Source organism: Giraffa tippelskirchi, chromosome 9 (genome assembly GCF_054371585.1).
Source record: "Giraffa tippelskirchi isolate mGirTip1 chromosome 9, T2T-mGirTip1v1.2.pri, whole genome shotgun sequence".
Taxonomy (NCBI): Eukaryota; Metazoa; Chordata; class Mammalia; order Artiodactyla; family Giraffidae; genus Giraffa; species Giraffa tippelskirchi.
Window position 1 is genome coordinate 56,065,761 of NC_137283.1, and position 19,624 is coordinate 56,085,384.

General features: G+C 54.4%; 1 protein-coding gene across 11 annotated transcripts; it reads right to left on the reverse strand.

The window, feature by feature from the left end:
* Positions 1 to 332: 332 nt before the first annotated feature.
* On the reverse strand, positions 333 to 19,624 carry TMEM43 (transmembrane protein 43). Of its 11 annotated transcripts, XM_081530747.1 has the most exons (13): positions 19,414 to 19,624; positions 10,918 to 11,072; positions 10,015 to 10,164; positions 8,919 to 9,053; positions 8,298 to 8,392; positions 7,854 to 7,903; positions 7,550 to 7,619; positions 6,751 to 6,821; positions 5,751 to 5,872; positions 5,398 to 5,472; positions 4,866 to 4,967; positions 4,145 to 4,262; positions 333 to 2,208 (listed from the first exon to the last, which is right to left on the reverse strand). In XM_081530747.1, the coding sequence occupies exons 3-13, from the start codon at positions 10,069 to 10,071 to the stop codon at positions 2,006 to 2,008; spliced, it is 1,098 nt and encodes a 365-aa protein (XP_081386873.1). In that variant the 5' UTR covers positions 10,072 to 10,164; positions 10,918 to 11,072; positions 19,414 to 19,624; the 3' UTR covers positions 333 to 2,005. The 11 variants fall into 11 exon arrangements, with proteins under 11 accessions (XP_081386873.1, XP_081386870.1, XP_081386869.1 ...); XM_081530744.1 differs by lacking the exon at positions 10,918 to 11,072 and having other exon boundaries at positions 4,145 to 4,259; positions 5,401 to 5,472; XM_081530743.1 differs by lacking the exon at positions 10,918 to 11,072 and having other exon boundaries at positions 5,401 to 5,472.

Consider the following 19,624-nt stretch of genomic DNA (forward strand, 5'->3'; position numbering starts at 1 on the left):
CTTAGGTCACCGTCGTGGCCGGCACCACACAGCTCACTGGCCGAGGCAGGGGACGCCTTCTGCGCTGGGTCCCGCTCACTCCGGCCCACCTCCTAGAACCATCTGCAGCTGGGTGCCACGAGAGCCACACTAAGTCCGCACAGAACAAAGTAGGTTTCCAAGTGCTAGGAATATTGAGGTGCCTTTTTAAAAAAATTTAAACCAGTTTTAACTACTAAAAGCAATACATAAGTTGCAAGAATTCATAGGTTCTAAATAAACTCTATGGCTGAATTCTTACGAGATAGAAATTTCAGAAAGAATACAAAAAAAGGCGATATGGCAAGCTCCTATATCGAAAGATATTTAGAAATTTATTTTGAATTTTTATCAAAAATACAAATACAAGTTTCATTATGATTTTCCAAATGCTTGAAATATTTCTTAACATTCTTTTGTTCTTTAAGAACACTTGAAATTGGCAGTAATTTAAAATCTGTACTAGAAAAAAGTTACACAAATGTCAAGGATTTTCTATTTAGCCATCATTTTGTTGCTGTGCTTTCCAAATGCACCTTTAGGAGTTGAGAGAGTCAAAGAAACCATTGATTTAACAAGGAATAGTGAACACTATTTCAATTCTTAAACCCAGATAACTCATCCCTGGGGCTGGCTGTTTTGAACATGAAAAATCTCAATTTACACAAGTCCCCTAGGACACCGAGAGAGATTCTTTACTCATTCACTAAAGCAGCCACCCCAGCAAGGCATAGCAATTTCCAAATAGTCAAAGGACGTACCATCTTTTAAGACATTGATGTAACCACATACTTCAGCTTTCAAAGGGTGTGAAAGCAGTGAGGAAACTTAGAAACTCTGTGAATTAAGTGTGGGTGGATTTCAGTCAGGAATAAAGCTGTGGACACTGAACACATCAAGTACCCAGAAGCAGCCTCTTGGGGCCTGGTGCTAATGGTAAAGCGTGTGGTGAACAGAGCCAGGCAAGAGGTTTCCAACATGCAGCCTCTGATGCCTGAATGTGATCGATCTGGGTGTGTGTGTGCAAGGGGGGTCACCATGAAGGAAGGAACGCACTTGGGTTAGCTGAAAAACGCAAAATCATCTTCAAGAAAACACTGCGTTTTGATGCCAGAGAAGACAGGAAATGCCTTTCTCTCAGAAACAGAGACCCCCGTCTCTTCTCAGAGGGAAAACAAGCCTGCTAACACTGGTTTCAAAGCCCCTGAAGCTTTGAAAACCTTCCCAGGGACCCACAATACGGACGGGTAACTTCCTCAACCAGGTTAAGTCACAGGCCCACCGAACTTTGTGTGCTCTGAACTGACTTCAACAGACAGATCACAGAGGGCTTTTGTGTAACAGTCTGAGATAAGAATCATTCAGGAGGGGTTTTGTTTTTTAAGTCTTGAAACAACCCCCTCTTATGGTAGATCAGGGAGTTGCATGCAGAGACGTGAAGCGATAAGAAACGTTAAGTAAGCAGACCTTTGGAAGGTCCTGCACACCAAAAGGATTCTGCCAAACTGTAACATGCATGCCAAGTCTGACAAACATCCACCATCATTATCGAGACGCCCCGTGGTCCTCTGAGTACCGAGCTGAGTTGCGCGCACAGAGTGGGTTTGTGGTGCCCATGCCGCCATGTCCTGGACTCCGGGGTGGCGGTGGCTGTGGTGGAGCCTGGCACCGTCTCCGGGTCTGAGTGCCACCACCTCTGCAGACATCAGCTAAGAGACACAGGCGGCCACACAGTGCCCAGAGAAGGAAAGGAGACAAGCAGGAGGGCGGAGGTCACGCTGCCAGGCAGGAGCTGCCCCCTGCCAGCAAAGCTGCCCGCTGGCGAGAAGGGGCGTGAAAGGCTAACTGACGGACACCAACCCGCCACCCGTGTGCACGGCCGAGGCTGCCGCCAGGGCGGGGCGCGTGTGGAATCCAAGACCCAGGCAGCTCGGGGGAGGGCGGCCCGGGTCCGAGGCGCGGAGGTGTCTGAGGGTGCTGCACCCGCTCACTCCAGCTTCTTGGCTGGCACCCGAGTCCGAGCAATGATGATGGGCACCAGGGCCAGGCCAGCGATGCCAAGTGCCCACAGGGGCCGGTAGAAGAGCCAGCCGGCGGCCACGGTCAGCAAGGTCAGCGAGGTGGCCACACAGAAGGCAAAGGCCTTCAGGCCGATGTTGACCAAGTCTCGGAAGACGGGGAACCAGTCCACTGTGGGGAGAGAGAGCAGTCAGGGTTCCCAGGCCCCCAGCTAGGCTCCTCCGCCCCCCCCCCCAACTGGCAGCCCGCGGGTCTCTGGACAAGGTGAGGAGGGCGAGGCAGCGGTGGGACACACGAGGAAGAGCCCCGCGCCCAGCCGCGGCTCGGCCCAGCCCAGCCCCATCGTGCAGCCAGCTCTGGGGCAGATGAGAGATGCTGGCGAGCACCTCTCTGCTGCCCAACAAAGCAGCAGGGCTGAACCCCCCGCGGGCCTGTTCGGGCTGCTCAGCCCTGCCCGGAGAAGCCTGTCGCTCACCTAAGCTGTTACCAGTCACCTGTGTGCCCAGCTCCAGGGAGGACCTGTGAGGGCTTGATGGACCGGAGGAGCCGCCCACCCAGAGACCCCCGCAGGCTGCACCCAACGTGGGATCCATCAGCCCTTCTGCAGTCACCCCGTCCTTGGCCTGCAGACCTCTGACGCAGGCCTTCCGTGGCCGGCACACACTGGGGGGACCTGCACTCAGTTACCAGGAGGCTGGGGGTCTGGTGCCCACCGTGACGCAGTGGCCCACAGGCCGCCTGGGGGCCCATCTGGGTCCAGCCCCACGCGAGCTCGACAGCCCCCGCAACAAGCAGGGCTCATGTGTGGGCGCTGGTCGGGGGACCATGCATCTCATCAACCCCACCCTTCTGTAGGCCGGTGCTGTTCCTAACCTCGGTTCACCCACAAGATCGCCGAGGCCTGGCAGTGAGGTTTACAGCCAGAAGGTGCCAAAACCACAATTTAAGCTCCAGGCTGTCTGAGTGCAGAGCCTCCGCTCTTGGCTACCGCGCTGAGCCCAGAGCACGGGCACCCTGCCCGTCCTACTGGCAGCACGGCCTCCAGGGCCCACAGCCCGTCCTCACGCAGCAGGCTCTCAGAAAGTGCTCGAACAGGTTCGGAGGGCAGGGGCAGGGGGTGGTGGTGGACAGGCGCCCTGCCTGGCAGCTTCCCACGTACCCCTCCGCACTGAGTCCCTCTGTATGCTCACTCCATCCTGACCCTGGAGGCCCAGCCTCTGGCGTGGAGTGAACCTGTCAGAGTCAAAGGGCAGCCCCCCGAGACAGACCTGACGAGGGGGGACTGGGCCCTGAGAGAAAAGGGCCTACCCGAGGTCGTGGCCACGATGGGCCTAGTGACCCATCCTGGGGTTGCGTTCCTGGGTGCGGCTCAGCCATCCGGGGGAAGCAGCCTCCCCCCTCTCCCTGCTCCTCAGTCTTCCCGCCTGTAAAATGGGCTGATTGTCTGGGGGCTGCAGCCAGACTCTCCCAGCTGGAAAGGCTAAGCGGGGGAGGGGTTTCCAAGAACCATAACCACCTGACCAGACACAGCTCAGTCCCCCAAGAAGCCCCATCCTCCCATACAAAAGCCAGGCCCAGCGCCAGTCAGTCACCCTGGGGTTGGGTCCTGAGCCGAGCGCCTGGGCTCAAGCAGGCCAACCCGGGCCCATGAGCAGCCCGGCATAGCCTGCCCTGCGTCCCAGGCCTGCTGCTGCTGCCTCAAGTCTAGTTCAGGGTTTGGGGGGGGCCAGGTGTAAAGGATGACAGCTCTTGAGTATTTCCTGTTTGCCAAGCTCTTCACACAACTCAGCAAGTTAGGTGTGAGGAAACTGAGGCTGGGGCAGGAAAGGAACCTGGAGCTCCCCCGGCCGGCCAGCCCCTCAGCATGGCTCCTTAGCTGGGGGTGAAGGGGTGAAGGCTGAGGGGATGGGCAGTGGGCAGAGCAGGGAGACCACAGCCTCGGGGGCAGCGTCCACCCCCTGCATCCTAGGAGCACCGTGACCCTGTCCTGCTTCCCCGGCTCACCCGTCCCAAGGCCCTGAGGTCACAGGAGGGGCTGAGTGCACCCAGTGGGCTGGAAAGACAGAGCAGCGGTAAGGGGCCAAAGAGGCCTCCTCTGCCCACCTACCCAGCGTGTAGAGGATCCGCGTCATGAGGTTGAGGCCCATGAACATGGCCACCCAGCCGGCCGCCCGCAGGCCCCATGTCTTCAGCGAGTTGCTCTTATGTTCCCGACGAAACACCTCCTGCAGGACAAGCAGGGAGGGGACGTGGTCACACCCCACCCTGAGGGGTCGCCAGCCCGCCTAATGTCTCAGGCAGTCTCAGGCAGCCGCTGGAGGAGAGGCACCTCTCTGCACCCTTGTCCTCAGGGTGTGGGTGAGGCCTGACCGTATGTTATAGATGGGGGTACCCAGGTCTCTCTGGGGGCGCTCGCCCTCACTCACCTGGTCCTGCACAGCTCACCCTTTCACCCGAGCTCACACTCAGCCCTGAGGGGCCTCTGCCTGCCCCTCCATGCACAGGGCCATACAGTGTCCTGGCCCGGGCAAGGGGGCCCTGGGCTGCAACAACGACTGACCCACCCCGGCTCTTTACTTGGGACTCAGCAAAGATGTCGCTCGCCACCCGCTGCCATAGGAGGCTCCTGTTACCATGTCTGTCACCTCCAAGCGGGGTCCGGGGGATTCTCTGCTTTGCTCACTGCTCCCTCTCGGACGGCGGTCGGGCCGCACACACAAGGACACCTCACGCCTTCTCTTGCCTCGCAGCCCTGGCTCTGCCTCCGTGGGGCCGGCTGGTAACCAGAGCACTGAAGCACAGCACACAGGCGCACCACGGCCACTCACCTCCGCTGAGAAGTCCCCGTGGTGCAGGAGAAGCAGGGTGTCCCCGGACTTGGTGGAGTAGGGGACCAGCTGGTCGCCCCGCTGCCGGGCAATCACGGTGACCTGGTCAGAGAACCCCGGCTCAGAGCTACGGGGCCATCTGCCCGGGCCAGCGCCCTCCTGGCTGTGCACCAAGGCAGCAGGGAGCCCCAGGCCCCCCGCTCCACCCCTACGTGGGCCTGGGGGAGGCACTCCTGCTAAGCTGCTCCCTCCACAACCCCAGGGAGGACCTGGTGGGGGCGGGGAGGGGGGAACAGGGTCAGGAGTGCAGGACCAAGCGTTTCCAGAGCAGAGGTCAGTGCTCAGGGAGAGCGGCTGCACAGGACTGGAAGAACCTCTTCAGGCACAGCGCTGAGACCCTCCAGGGCCACTCCTCTGCCTGGGGCCCGTGGATGGGCACACACAAGGGGGAGGGGTGTGCCCTAAGCATTCACTCGGGCCCGGGTGTCTGCACCCAGGAAGGCCCCCCTTGTCTGCCTGGGGGGCAGCTTACCACGTGAGCTGGGCCCAGGTCAGGGTCATCGCCGCTCAGCCCCGCGTAGGAGAAGGAGACACGCAGATCTCCAACCTGGGATGGAAGATAGGTGAGTGAGGGAGGCAGGAGTCTGAGCTGGGGCCCAGGGCGCCCACCCACCCACAAGGGGGTCACACCACCCCCACCCGTGCCCAGGCAGCTCCATTGCGCAAAGAGCCCCCCCCTCCACCCTCGCTGGCGCCAGCCGAGTGCAGCCACAATTCATGGAACCGGATCAGAGCTGAAGCGGGGCTCGGAGTCTCGCATGCTGTCAGGGGCGGGGCTCCAGGGCCCCGACCTCTGCCATCTGAGCGCCCAAACCCGCTGGGTACCTCGGGGTACTTGGGATTTTCACTGTGGTAGAAATAGTCCCCCCGGCGAATGATGTCCACGTGTGGGTCCTCCAGCTTAGACAGGCTCAACGTCTTGAAGTTGTCCACTTTGTCGATGAGCCCTGAGAGGCGGGTGGTTAGAAGTAGTGCGTGTCTGCGCAGCCTGTCTGCAAACCCGCAGCCTGACGGCCTTCCCAATCAGCCCCACAAGCCCAGCCACGCAGCCACCTGCCGGTTCGCTCCCTGGGGCCTCTGCACGCCCGCTCTTCCACCCAGAGTCCCTCCCTCCAGCTCCATCCGTCCACAGTGCCAGCCCCTTCAGCCTCCAGCACCTCCAGGAAGCTGACCCCATCAGGCAGTGACCACAGCCCCGGAGTGCCTCAGCCCTGCGGCTGAGGTCCAGTCACCTGCATCCTGGCCTGGCTCCCTGCTGCCCCACAGCATGAGGCCGGGCTGGCTGGCATGGCTGGCACCAACTGAGGGCCAGAGCCCACGGCAGACAGGCCGGCCCTGCTCACACGGTCTCTCCCCTGCCCCCCGACGCTCTGACCCTAAGTGTCCTCTCTCCCTCCTCAGGTCTGTCTCAGGGACAAGCCCTAGGAGTTTCGATGGCAGTCTCCCAGCCACACTGTCCCCTGCAAGCCCCTCTCTGTTGGAGGCCCTTCGGGGTCTGGCTCAGGGCTGGGGGCCCGCGGGGATCAGGAGTGGAGCCTCGGGTCTTGTGTGCGCTGCCCTCCAGGGCTGCCTGAGCAAGGGCTCTCAGCTCCGCCTGCCCAGCCCAGCGAGGACCAACACCTGGCAGCTGCTCCCTGGAACAGGTTTCGGGGGGTTCCACAAAGGTCCCCCTTCCTGGGGACACACCTGCCCTCTGGCCCCTGCCCAGGGCAGTGGGAGACCCCTTAACCACCCAAAGGCTGAGGGCAGGGCCCCGGCTCCCGGGAGGCGACTGGAAGGCAGAGTTCTGGGTCCAAGGTGCCTCATCCAACGGCCTGAGACTCACCCGCCGAGAGGAAAAACCTGCCGATCTGGACGAAGGGGGCTGTTGCGGTGAACGACTCCACAGCCATCGCGCTGGGGAGAGAGGGGGAGCTGTTGGCGATGTGGGACGCCGGGGGAGCTGCCTCGGTCCCAGGGGAGGTGCTGTGCCAGGTCTGCACCCAGGGGGCTCCTGCAAGCCCAGCCTGGCCCGGCCCTGCAGTCTTGTCTTCCCCCAACCCCATCCCCTGCCGGGGAAGGGCAGCTTCCACTGGCTTCCCATCCCCCAGAGCTTCTTACGATCTTGCCTGGACCCCTGCCAGCCTGTCCCACCCTGCCCGTCAGCCGTCAGACAGCCGGGCCATGGGCTTCACATCCTCCCCTCCAGACCCTTCCTGGCCACCGGCATCCAAGCCTCACTGGGAATGTTCAAAGCCCTTCCTGGCCCCGCCCAGCTCGTCACAGCACACAGCCTACATGGGCCCTGCCTACAGTCACGCCCGTCTCCACACCTTCACCCCTGCCCCTGAGCTAATCGTCCTCTGCTGGACCCCCGAAGGGGGGCGTCAAGTGCGGTTGCTCCTGAACGCCCTGCTGACCATCTCCCCACGCCCACCACTGACCACCCCTTCGGGCACTCGGCCCAGCCTCATCCCCACATCTTGTCGGAGGGATGGTCGCCTAGGGCCAAGGGCGTCAGGCCCCGCCCTGGAGCGGGCCTCGGGCCCTGTCCCACATTTCATCAGCCCTCAAGACAAGCAACTCAACCCTGTTACTCAGACAAGGACGCTGAGGCTGGGAACCTGCAAAGGGCTGGTTCTCACCTGGGGTTTTTGTGGCCAATCTCTCGGTCAAAGTTCCTGCTGTTGACGATCTCCGACCTCCACTCTGTGCCTGTTTGGAGCAGAGGGAACAATGCGGAAACCACGGTAACCCTCAGGTTTGAGGCCCACTGGCCCCATGTCCTCTTATCCAAGCCCGGGACCACCCGAGGGAGCAAGGGGCAGCTCCTGGAGCCTCGCTGGACAGACGGGGGAGCAGGGCTCTGAGGAGCAGCACGCCGGGAGCCCGATGCTGGCTAAGGAAGGAGAGAGGCCGCTGGGGAGCAGCGAGGGGCCCGCGACTCACTGTAGGTGTACTTCCTCTCCGTCTTCACCTGCCCGTCCTCGCTGTACTCCCTGCGGGGAAAACACAGGAGGCCCGAGTCAGCCCACCATTCCCGAGGAGGCCCCACCTCGAAGCGTCTCCGGCCTGAAGCAGCCTCAGGACTCCCAGGCCAGACTCCCTACACAGAGCAGGTTTCGTCCACACCAGCCCAGACACGGGGCGATCCCCGGGAGCCAGCCCAGCGCCACTTTCTTCCCCCAGGCACTCTGCAGGAGACCCCTGCCACCTCCAAACGACACCATGGGCCAACCCCTGGGGGATAATCTGACATTCCTTCGAAAGGAAGAGTTCCCATGGTAACCTTCAGCAGTGCCGCAGCGAAAGCCTGCGGCGCGTCACCCTAACCCCGTGCCTCCCGCAGTCACCCTAACCCCGTGCCTCCCGCAGCCCCAGCCGGCCCCTCACCTGGACTCCTCAGTCTCCACCCACTGATACATCTCCACGTGCCGCCGCAGCTTCACAGCCGGGAGGTGGACCCCATAGTTAGGATCAGACAAGAGCTTCACAGAGAAACAGACCAGGAAAACAAAGGACAAGAACGCTCAGCTCAGGGGAAGCCAGGCTGGGGAGAAACAGGTCCAGAGGGCAGGACAGCCTGGAGAACTCTGCGCTGCTCGCATGGGAGCCAAGGGGAGCCACCGGCCCCAAGAGCTAAGCCTGTGACCCAAGCTGCACGCACGGCTCAGGCTGCGAGGCCTGGGGGTGCAGGGCTGGGCAGCACGTGGGGTGTTCAGACAGGAGACTCTGCCCCAGGCACGCACGCCATCATCACCGTTAAAGCGCCTCTGTGTGAGGCTCAGGCCAAGGGCTATTGTGCCAGGAGGGGAGCTCCTGAATCCGGGCCGATCTGCAGAGCCCACTCAGGTTGTTTGACAGACGAAGCCTCCGAGGCTCGGGAGAGGCAGGTCCACAGCTGCCGAGCGGAGCAGTGGGACTCACACTGAGTCTCTGCTTCTGAGGCCCGGGCCTCAGACGACGCCCACGAGGTGCCCCGAGCGCCGCAGTCAGCGAGCGCTGCCAGCCTACCTTGGACGTCCGCAGGGCCCCAACAATGTGCACCAGCCTCCCCTCGTTCTCCGGAGCCACGCTGTGGATGCTGCTGGGAGACACCACCAGCGAGAGCCCCTCGGCCAGCGAGGTCGCCGTCCTCAACGCGCGGCCCTGTGCGTGTCGGAGAGAGGATTTTAGCTGCTGGACACAGCAGCACCTGCTGCCCTGGGCAAGGAGAACCCAGGACGCCCACCCTCCATGCCTCCCCGCACCCCACGCAGCACCAGCCGTGCCAGGAAGGACAGCGGCTGCCTCTGCCCTGCACCTCTCCCCTATTTTTCTCTCCCTCCGCCTCCCCTCCCCTCCCCTTCCCTACATCCATGTGCTTCACTAGCGCTGATCGTGCAGCTGTTCAGATGTGACCCAGGCCTCGCCAACCGCATCCTGTGTCCACTGGCCACAAGGAGTGGCTCAGAGAGGACTGAGGACGCTCAGAGATCTCCCTTGACTCTGGCTAAACTGATTTAGAAACAGAGATGCTTCCTCTTTCCTCTGGGGTTGCTAAGCTGCTTGGATGTGACAGGAGAGTTGCTGGGCCACCTTTGCCACCACAGGGGAAGAGCCTGCTGAACAACAGAGAAAAATGGGCAACACATGGAGAAACAGAGGTTCCTGGTGACCCAGTATGAATGCCTGGATCCAACCATGCCTGAAGCTGATGCTATCCCCACTTCGGGGCTTCCCTGATAGCTCAGGTGGTAAAGAATGCACCTGCAAAGCAGGAGACCCTGGTTTAACTCCCAGGTAGGGAAGATCTGCTGGAGAAGGGATAGGCTACTCACTCCGGTATTCTGGCCGGGAGAATTCCATGGACTGTATAGTCCGTGGGGTTGCAAAGAGTCAAACACGACTGAGCGACTTTCACTTTTTCTTTCGCCCCCCCATTTCAGGTATGTGAACTGATCCATTTCCCTTTCTGCTTATGTTAGTCGTGAGGCGGGGCACAACAGAAAGAATTGACTAATTCAACCCTCATCCCCATAAAATCTTTACCCTTATTACCACATCCAGCCTCTGCACTGAGATACCGCAGGGACCCTCACTCTGCACAGAGGGACCCCGAACATCATACCTCATTGGTGAAGATTAAGTAGAAGGAGACCAGGAAGGTCATGAGCCCCACAAACATTCCTCCCGAGGTCTCGCTTAGCCGCTCCAAGAAGCCCGGCTGGGACTTGTTTGTGATTCTGACGTGATCTTTTTTGTTACTCGTACTGGAATACTGAAAAAACACAAAAAGAAAACTGGTTTTCAAAAAACAAATTGCATTTACACTCTGTTCTTACTGAGTTTTAATTCTATATATTAAAAATGCACAGACAGAGTGTCCAGTTTTGAGAAGTGCATAGCTGTGTTCGTCAACACACAAACCACATCTCTCAGCCGAAAGCTCCCTGTGCCCTCTCCCTGCCAATACTCTGTCTCCCTACTGTCTAGAGGTAACAGTGATCTGAATCTGTATCACTACGATTCAGTTCTGCCTCTTCCAGAACGTGGTACGAAGGGATCATGACACAGCATGAGCTCCTTCTGTACAGATTCTCGGACTCAGTGTAACGCTTTGGGGTCATCTATGTCATGGTATCAGTAGTCTGCTTCTTTTTATGGCCGAGTAGCATTCCACACCTGTCAGTTTACTCACCAGTCGATGGATACTTTGGATATTTCCAGTTCCTAGCGATTACGAACAATGCTTCTGTGAACACGCATTTACAAGTTGGTGAAATGTTAATTTACATCTGAGGGCAGGACATGAAAATTTGAACATAAAATTCTGTGCCCGTCCCTCCCTAACATCTAGCCTGCATCTGCGTTACTGACCAGACCTTCTCAAGATGGGAGTGCCTGCTCAACCGTAAGGACCTTTTCCCCTTTCTTCTGACACCAGCAATGAAACTTCTTAAAAGAGCAGCGTTCTTTCACAGCTCTGCAAGGGGCCATGGGGACTCACTGCTCGCTGTGTACACATGCCCACCTGGACTATGTATCCCTGGTGAACCGTATGTAAAACATCCGTATGCCATTTTCATGTATGATCCTTTGTCCCACAAATGCACACAACTGTGTCTTCAACTTCTAGCAGGTGAAAGTTCTCAGAGCTTCTGAGAGGCTGTCTCCAGGGTTATAATCCTGTTTGGCTCAAACAAAATACCCTTTTATATTCTTGATTTGATTGTTAACTAAACTTTCATCCACATCTGATTGGCGTAATTGGGGGGCTGTCATCCACCAGAGGACACCTGGAGTCCACCCCAAACCAGTTCCCCGGTACCAGCATGGGCCCCTGGAGCGCCACCTGCTTCTCTGTATTCCTTCGGTGCTTCAGTGAGTTCTCCCGAGTTCTCCCGACACCTGGACATCATTGCTTTAAATCCCACTCTGAGTTTTACTCAAGCTGTTCCTCTTGGGTCTTGGAGTCTTAAAGGGGTTACTGGACTGTCTCCTAGGCAGAGACCTGGGATGCGCTTTGGAGTGAACGGGGCTCACTGGTCTTTCTTAACAGACTGACTTAAACTGGAAAGACTGTTGTATATATGGTGTGAACAAACTGCCAGTGGAATGAGAGACTGAGCCTGCGCAGCTCCACAGTCAAGGGATGCTTGCTCCTTCAGCCAGGAGCAGTTCTCCGGCGGCTGAGAGCCTAGTGGAGGTGCCTGAGCATCAATCCTCGAGACGTGCAGCGGGCCCACAGGGAGCCCCGCTACAACCACTAAGTAAACTCTGCTCGCTGGGGAGCACCGTAACGGCTGACCACCCAGCACTCCCAGCACCGACGGCAGTTTTAACCGTTGGAGGGAGAAGTCGAGACACAGGAAGAGTCAAGCCAACCCAAGGGGAACCCCTTAGGGAGCCAGACGCACATTCGTTCCATCACAGGGCCCTCAGAAAGTTGCTGAGATCCTATCTGAATTGGGCTGCCAAAGTAATAATGGGAAACCATCCCTCAAAGGCCGAAAGGCCTCCTGGCTGGCTTCATGACAAAACCAATGCCTGCCAACACTTTAACTCTTAAATGGCCAGGAAGGAGCTCCTTAGATGTTCCAACACTGTAGAGAAAGCTGGCTTGATAAAACATCTTTTCCAAATTCAGACCTTGAGGGAACAGAAGTATTCCTAGGAGAAAGCCTGAAGTTATAACCCTTATTATGTTCTTGAAATGTAAACACCGCCCACACTGCCTTGAGTCTATAGTCTTGGCTTAATTGTTGTGGTTCAGTTGCCAAGTCGTGTCCGACTCCTTGCAACCCCGTGGACTAAAGCGTGCCAGGCCTCTCTGTCCTTCTCCATCTCCTGGAGTTTGCCCAAGTTCATGTCCATTGAGTCAGTGATGCCATCCAGACATCTCATCCTCTGTTGCCCCCTTCTCCTCCTGCCTTCAATCTTTCCCAGCATCAGGGTCTTTTCCAGTGAGTCGGCTCTTCACATCAGGTGGCCAAAGTACTGGAGTTTCAGCTTCAACAGCAGTCCTTCCAATGAGTATTCAGGGTTGATTTCCTTTCAGATTGACTGGTCGGATCTCCTTGCAGTCCAAGGGACTCTCAAGAGTCTTCTCCAGCACCACAGTTCAAAGGCATCAATTCCTTGGCACTCTGCCTTCTTTATGATCCAACTCTCACATCTGTACATAACTACTAGAAAGACCATAGCTTTGGCTATATGGACCTTTGTCAGCAAAGTGACGTCTTTGCTTTTTAAAACACTATCTAGGTTTGTCACAGCTTTCCTTCCAAGAAGAAATTGTCTCCTAATTTCATGGCTGCAGTCACCATCCACAGTGATTTTAGAGCCTGAGAAGAGGAAATCTGTCACGGCTTCCACCTTTCCTACCCCTCCATTTGCCATGAAGTGATGGGACTGATGCTATGATCTTAGTTTCTTTAATATTGAGCTTTCAGTCAGTTTAGTTGCTCAGTCACGTCTAACTCTTTGTGATCCCATGGACGGCAGCACACCAGATTTCCCTGTCCATCACCAGCTCCCGGAGCTTACTCAAACTCATGTCCATTGAGTCGATGATGCCATCCAACCATCTCATCCTCTGTCATCCCCTTCTCCTCCCGTCTTCAATCTTTCCCGGCACCAGGGTCTTTTCCAATGAGTCGGCTCTTCGCATCAGATGGCCAAAGTATTAAACCAGCTTTTTCACTCTCCTCTTTCACCCTCATCAAGAGGCTCTTTAGTTCCTCTTTGCTTTCTGCCATTAGAGTGGTATCATCTGGGGGCTTCCCTTGTGGCTCAGCTGGTAAAGAGTGGTATTATCTGTGTATCTGAGGTTGTTGATATTTCTCCTAGCAATATTGATTCCGGCTTGTAACTCATTTAGCCCGGCATTTCGTGTGGTGTACTCTGTACATAAGTTAAATAAGCAGGGTAACGGTAAACAGCCTTGTCATACTCCTTTCTCAATTTTGAACCAGTCAGTTGTTCCATATAAGGTTCTAACTATTGCTTCTTGACCTGCATACAAGTTTCTCAACAGACGAGTAAGATGGCCTGATATTCCCATTTTTTTTCAGAGTTTGTCACAGTTTGTTATGATCCACACAGTCAAAGGCTTTAAATGTAGTCAATGAAACAGAAGTAGATGTTTTTCTGGAATTCCCTTGCTTTCTCTATGATCCAGTGAATGTTGTCAATTTGATCTCTGGTTCTTCTGCCTTTTCTAAGCTGGTACATCTGGAAGTCCTCAATTCAAGTACTTCTGAAGCCTGGCTTAAAGTATTTTCAGCATAACCTTACTAGCACTGGAAGTGAGTGCAATCATCCAATAGTCTGAATATTCTTTAGTCCTTTTCTTCTTGGGAACTGGGATTGACCTTTTTGGGAAAAAAGATTGACCTTTTTTTCTTCTTTCCAGTTTTAGAGTCTATTTGGCTTAATTAGTAGACTTGAAAGAAAAAAAAAGGGTGTGTGTATGTGTGTGTGAAAACAGATCTTTGTAAAACTCAAGCAGGACAGCTATTTCTGTGTGTATCTGGATGTATGTATGTCTGTATATACACGTATGATCCATCTCTAACTTCAGAGGTTACTAACAACATTACTGTAAAAGGGTTCTACTTAATTGATTTAAAAGTAAATGTTTACAAATCAAATATTTCACTTAAACTAGCCCAAATTGTCAAAGAATCACATAATCTAGGATTAATCTTTAATGGAAGAAAACAAGTTAAAATTGATGGTCTAATTCATACAGACATGGCTTTACAGTCATCATTAAGTGTAGTACTTTAACTGTACCCAGGTTTCCTGAAAGTTAATATGCTCACGTTATCATGGTTATAAATGTGTCAACAAGAAAATTAACTTGGTATGGTAATATTTTCATAAATAACGAATAAGTTTTGGGGTGAATTCTTTAAGAATAATTTTGTTTTAGGGTATGTGTACCTAAAAACGGGCTTCCCTGAGAGCTCAGTTGCTAAAGAATTCGCCTATAATGCAGGAGACCCTGGTTTGATTCCTGAGTTGGGAAGATCCCCTGGAGAAGGGAAAGGCTACCCACTCCAGTATTCTGGCCTAGAGAATTCCATGGAACGTATAGTCCATGGGGTCACAAAGAGTCAGACACAACCAAGTGACTGTCACTTTCACAACTAAAAACAGTTTCTCCCAATTTGGGGGGATTTGAAATTTTAGAGTTAGAGTTCTGCTAAATTAAGTCAAATGATGGAATTCATTGAATGTCTAGATGATTTTCTTAATAAGAAAATACTGAAAGATTAATTGCTAAATAAGTCTTTAATTACCTACTTTTATGGCACCCCACTCCAGTGTTCTTGCCTGGAGAACCCCATGGACGGGGGGGGACTGGCGGGCTGCAGTCCACAGGGTTGCAGAGAGGAGGACACAACTGAGCAACCTACCCACACACAGAACCTAAACATGTTTGAGACTCTTAATAAATATACTCTGCGCTTTACTCAAGGACTGAACGATGAAGTAACATATACTTTTAAACATTAATTTTAAAAAGGGAACCCTGAGAAAAGTTTTGTACGTGGCCAGGACTTACTAAGATCAGACTGAATTTAATTAAATGAATGAATTTTAATAATAAAGGTAAAATGGTGAAAACCAACTTTTTCTTCTGTGTAGAGGACAAAGCGTTCTCGAAATAGTAATCTGTTTTTGGTAACAGATTATAAAGTTTCTTTACCTTTTAACTTATCTGCTGTAGCTTTCTGTTATTTCCTTTTGAAATCTTTTTATTATCACTTTGGTTAAGTGAATAAATAGTTTCACAGTGACTTATGATCCTCCTTAGTCAAACATTTAAAACCTTTTGCTATCTTTCACAAACTTCCTCAAATCAAATTCTTAATGAAGCTTTTCTGACGTCCAGCTAACTCTGGGATGCTTCAGAAAACCCCTAAACATCTCAAAGAGAAATATTAAACTAATTGGGCTCATTTGGTATGTTACATTACATGGCAAACACTGAGTAATGAGAAATTCTTAGGTCATATTATATGGATAAATATATTAATATAAACATTCTAGAAACTGTAGGAAGTTCCTATAATTTGAAATCTCCTGGTATGTGTCAGTCATGATTCTAGCTACTCTCTTAAAACGTTGTATGCTATAGAAATAGTCAGTTTCCTTGATAACTGTATTGTAATCAAGTCTTTAACCAAAATTTTAAGTCTTTTGTCATTTATACACAGTTATGTCTACACAGTAACTGACGCTTTTACACAACTGTTTCATGACTTGCTTTAGGGTCTCAAACTAAACTAGACTCGGTAGCCAAAGGACTTCCTCCTGTCCAAGGGCTATTTCAGCCCCAGCTCTCCCGTAAGGCCACTGAAGCAGCAGGAACAGGTCTCCTTTCTCGGTTTGCATCCCGCACTCGGGCGAGTCTCTTCTGAACTCTCCGCAGCCTCAGCGCTGTCCTGTGAGCTGTCTCCTGTGAGGTGTTGCCGCTTTGTGCTCCCTGGGTTCCATGGAATAACCCTAACCTGCAGCTCTGCTTCTAGCACCACAGGAAAAAACCAGCCACGACTGCATTTTGTGAACCGGTTAGATCATCGTCTTGTTTCCGGGAGGCCCATATCAAAAATGCCGATCTAATTTAATTTACAGATGGTCCTAGTTAAGGGATGAGCAGGGACATTACCAAGATGGATATGCAGTAACGCCCACAGTGGACATTATTAAAAGCTTTTATTTACCAGACACAAAGCACAGCTGAATGAACTGCCTTAACTCTAGCTAACGACCCGGTGACACATATTTACACTGACAGTCGCTGTGCCTCTGGAGTGACACACGACTCTGGAATGCTATGGAAACAGTGAGGTGTTTAACCTCTTCAGGACAACCTAATAAAAAAACAAATAGAAGAGTTATTGTTATACCACCGCCAAAACAGTTAGTAACTACTGAAAACACTAGGCATTCTAACTTCACCGCTACGGAAGCTAAAGGCCATCAGCTCGCTGAGGCCACGATGCCACCCCATCTTCGTGTGAAGATTTAAATCCCCGAGCTGTCCACCCTCCAGAGTGTCCGCTGCTCTCAGGTACCGCTCCTAACCCAGCGGAAGCGTTCCTTCCACAGGCTCAAGAAACGGACACTAAAGAACAGAAACAGACACGGCCACAAAAAGGGGAAGTTTGACTCTGCCACACAAATACGGTTTAGACCTGATTTAAAAACCAGACAACACACCAGCCTCATGCCTGGAGCACAACTGCCATTACTCCAGCGTGTATCTCCTTTAACTCACTGTGCACCTGAGAAAATGGTTCATGGGGGAAAACAGTATTTTTGGAAACTTTCCCCCACAGTGGTTCAAGGGAAACATTACATTACTGTCAGGGTCTTATTGAGACACTTAAAAAAAAACTGGTAACAAGTTCTTTTTACAGTCAGCTTCCAGAAAACCCTACCGATCATGGATTATAACAGAAATTTTGTCTACTGGAAAGGACATCAAATAAATGATTCTTTGCAACCACGACAGACATAGGTGCCTTATCTGTTGTTAACTTATCTCTGCTCAGCCAAATTGAACATTAATTCATGGATTCAAGTCTCATTTTGAAAAGGCCCCTCCACCTGAATGGACGTCGACCCCTGTTTCTACACCCAGCTTCCTCTAACACAAGCATCACCAATGGTCTTGACTTTCTAGGCCATTTGGAAACGTCAGGGGAGCAATTTGCTACAGGAAGATAGGTGACCATCAGCCATGATGATGATGGCGATGGCAAACACTCCCAGTCCATCAGAAGCCAGTCCTGCACAAGCCCGCGGAGGTGGGCACTATCACGACCTTATTTCACAGATGGGAAAACGGGGTCAGCAGTTACAACACCACCAGTCCACATCACACAGCCTCTAAGAGGTGGATTCAGGACTCATATCCGGGCAGCCTGGGGGCCACGCTCTACCCCTCTACTCCGGACTGCCTTCCTCACGCCTGGGGCCACAACAGGAGCTGAACGCTGGGAGCCCGAGTCACGCAGGACAGGAGAAGAAGCCAGTCCCCAACTTGGGCACGGGAAGGCCTGGCTTCCTCCTGGGCCTCCCCCCGGCCGCCCTAAGAGCCAACATCGAGACAAGGGGCTCAAAGATGGCCTTGAAGAGAAGAAAGAAGGTGGTCCTCAGGCTGGCGTAACACACCCGGCCCACACTCTAGACCAAATTCCCAGTAAACAAGGATGGTGGTGGTGATTTCCTCCCTGCCCACTCCCCTACTCCAGGCTTAGAAGCAATGAGCAGTGCGTGGCGGGATAGGGGCTGACCTACAGGTCCTGAAAATCACTTCCTGTGTAACCCTGGGTAAGCTGCTCTACCCCTCTGATCCTGTTTATTCATTTATAGAGCACAGATGGCCACACTAACTCCATTACTGGAGGGAGGTTCCAGTGATTAAGAACCCTGTGTCCTTCCTGCTCCAGCCCAGCATCTTCAGATCTTTCTTCAGCATGGGGCCTCTCGGTCTCTGTAAATGCGCACCCCACTACTGGGTGAATCAACGAAGGTTTGGTGGCAGAGGATACCCAAATTCATCTACACTCCTTGGCAAAGATCAGGACCCTACTTATCCAAGAGGTTCTCTGCCCATCAGGACTGAAGATAAACTGTGTTTTAATGTATTAAGTACCTATGGTACACCAGGCACTGTGTACCTTAAACCTTAGGTCTTCCTTAAACTTCACAGTAACTGAGCCCATGAGGAAACAAAAATTCCAAGAAATTAAGGCCACATAGCTACTGGGGAAGAATCTGGATCTTTCCGCAGGTGGGCCTGACTCCAAAGCCTGCCACACCTTCCCATGACCTGCCAAGCTGGCTGTGAGGCCCTGGGCAAGTGCATTCCTCTGTTGGGAAGTTCCCATTTGTAAGATATCGTGGTGGTGGTATGGGGGCACGCCTGTCCCCTGACACAGCCCAGGCCTCCCCTGGCAGACCCTGCATCTGGGGGACCACCTCTAGGTGCACCACTTAAGGCTTCTCGGCCTCCCAAACAACTCTAAACCAAACAGAGTGTGCTGGGGCTGTGAGTGACGAAAGCCCTGGCTTCTCGGGGGGGTGTGGGAGGCAGAAAGGACGCTTGGGGACAGAGGAGGAGCCTGGAAAGGGTGTTGTTACACCGGCATTCTCCTAGCAGCGGAGAATGGCTAGGACACTCAACCAAAGCAAGAGGGAGGGAGTGCCCAGGCTGGCAGGGCTCCGAGCTGGCTCCAGACACTTTCACCGAGAAGCGGAGCCTGAGTCACCAGCTCCTTTTTCGCCCAACACCCTGGTGGGAGGTGCCCCTCGGTTTGTTGAATGAATGTTTGGCTTAAATAGAAAGGTTCCTGAGAAAGGCTGGCTGCTGGGAGGAAGCCAGCAGCCTTTCCAGGGGCACCACCTTCAGCGAGGGTCTCTGCAACTAAATCCCTGCTAGGAGGACGAGCGCCCAGCCGTAGGGAAATGCCCCCTTCTGCCCGCCGCCCTGAATTTTCCGCTCCCCACCTGGCCTGCGCCCCTGTGCATCATCACAGCACTGGTTTTACATACCCCGCTGGGCAAGCAGCTCACCGCCCTCCCCGGACAGCGCGTCGCTGGACAGCTCCACCCGGGCGGATCGGCTTCCCCACCGCCCCCGTGGACTGGCCACCTCTCTGCCGCCCCGTCTGGCCCTGCAAGTCCGCACACGTGACAACCCCGAGGGTCCAGGAGGGAACCAGGAACGAAGGGAAGGGCTGCGGGGAGGGGCCGCGCACCAGGGGACCCCGAGCCGGAACCACGGGACCAGAGGCCCGGTCCCCAACACGGCGGGACCCAAGGAGTCGGGCCGGGCTGAGCAAGACAGACAGCACAGCTGCCGGAAGGCGCGGACACGGGTGTGAGAGGGAGGCGGGCGGGCCGGACGGAGGGGACCACCGGGCAGGGGGCCGCGACACGCCCGCGGGAAGAGGGGGCCGGAGGACCGGGAGGCCTGGGTGTGGCCGGCGGGCCAGGAGACACTCACGTTCGCGGCCATGGTGGGGCTTGGTCGCCGCCCGTCTCGCTCGGCTCAGCGCGGAGTAGGGTTTACGCCCGCAGCCCTGAGTCCGCGACCTCTCGCCCGCCCGAAAGCGGCAGAGAGCGGCGCAAGCCCAGCGCCCGGGACGCGCCACAGAGCTACCGCCCAGGGAGCCCAAGCTTTTTTGGCTCTCGCTCGCCGTGCCGCACTGCCTCCT

Excerpts from the sequence above, each read along its gene's own strand:
- TMEM43 (XM_081530737.1), bottom strand. Across the intron at positions 7,904-8,297 it reads GTGGAGACTGAGGAGTCCAG|GGAGTACAGCGAGGACGGGC; the intron begins GTGAGGGGCCGG and ends TTTTCCCCGCAG. Across the intron at positions 5,473-5,750 it reads AAAATCCCAAGTACCCCGAG|GTTGGAGATCTGCGTGTCTC; the intron begins GTACCCAGCGGG and ends CTTCCATCCCAG.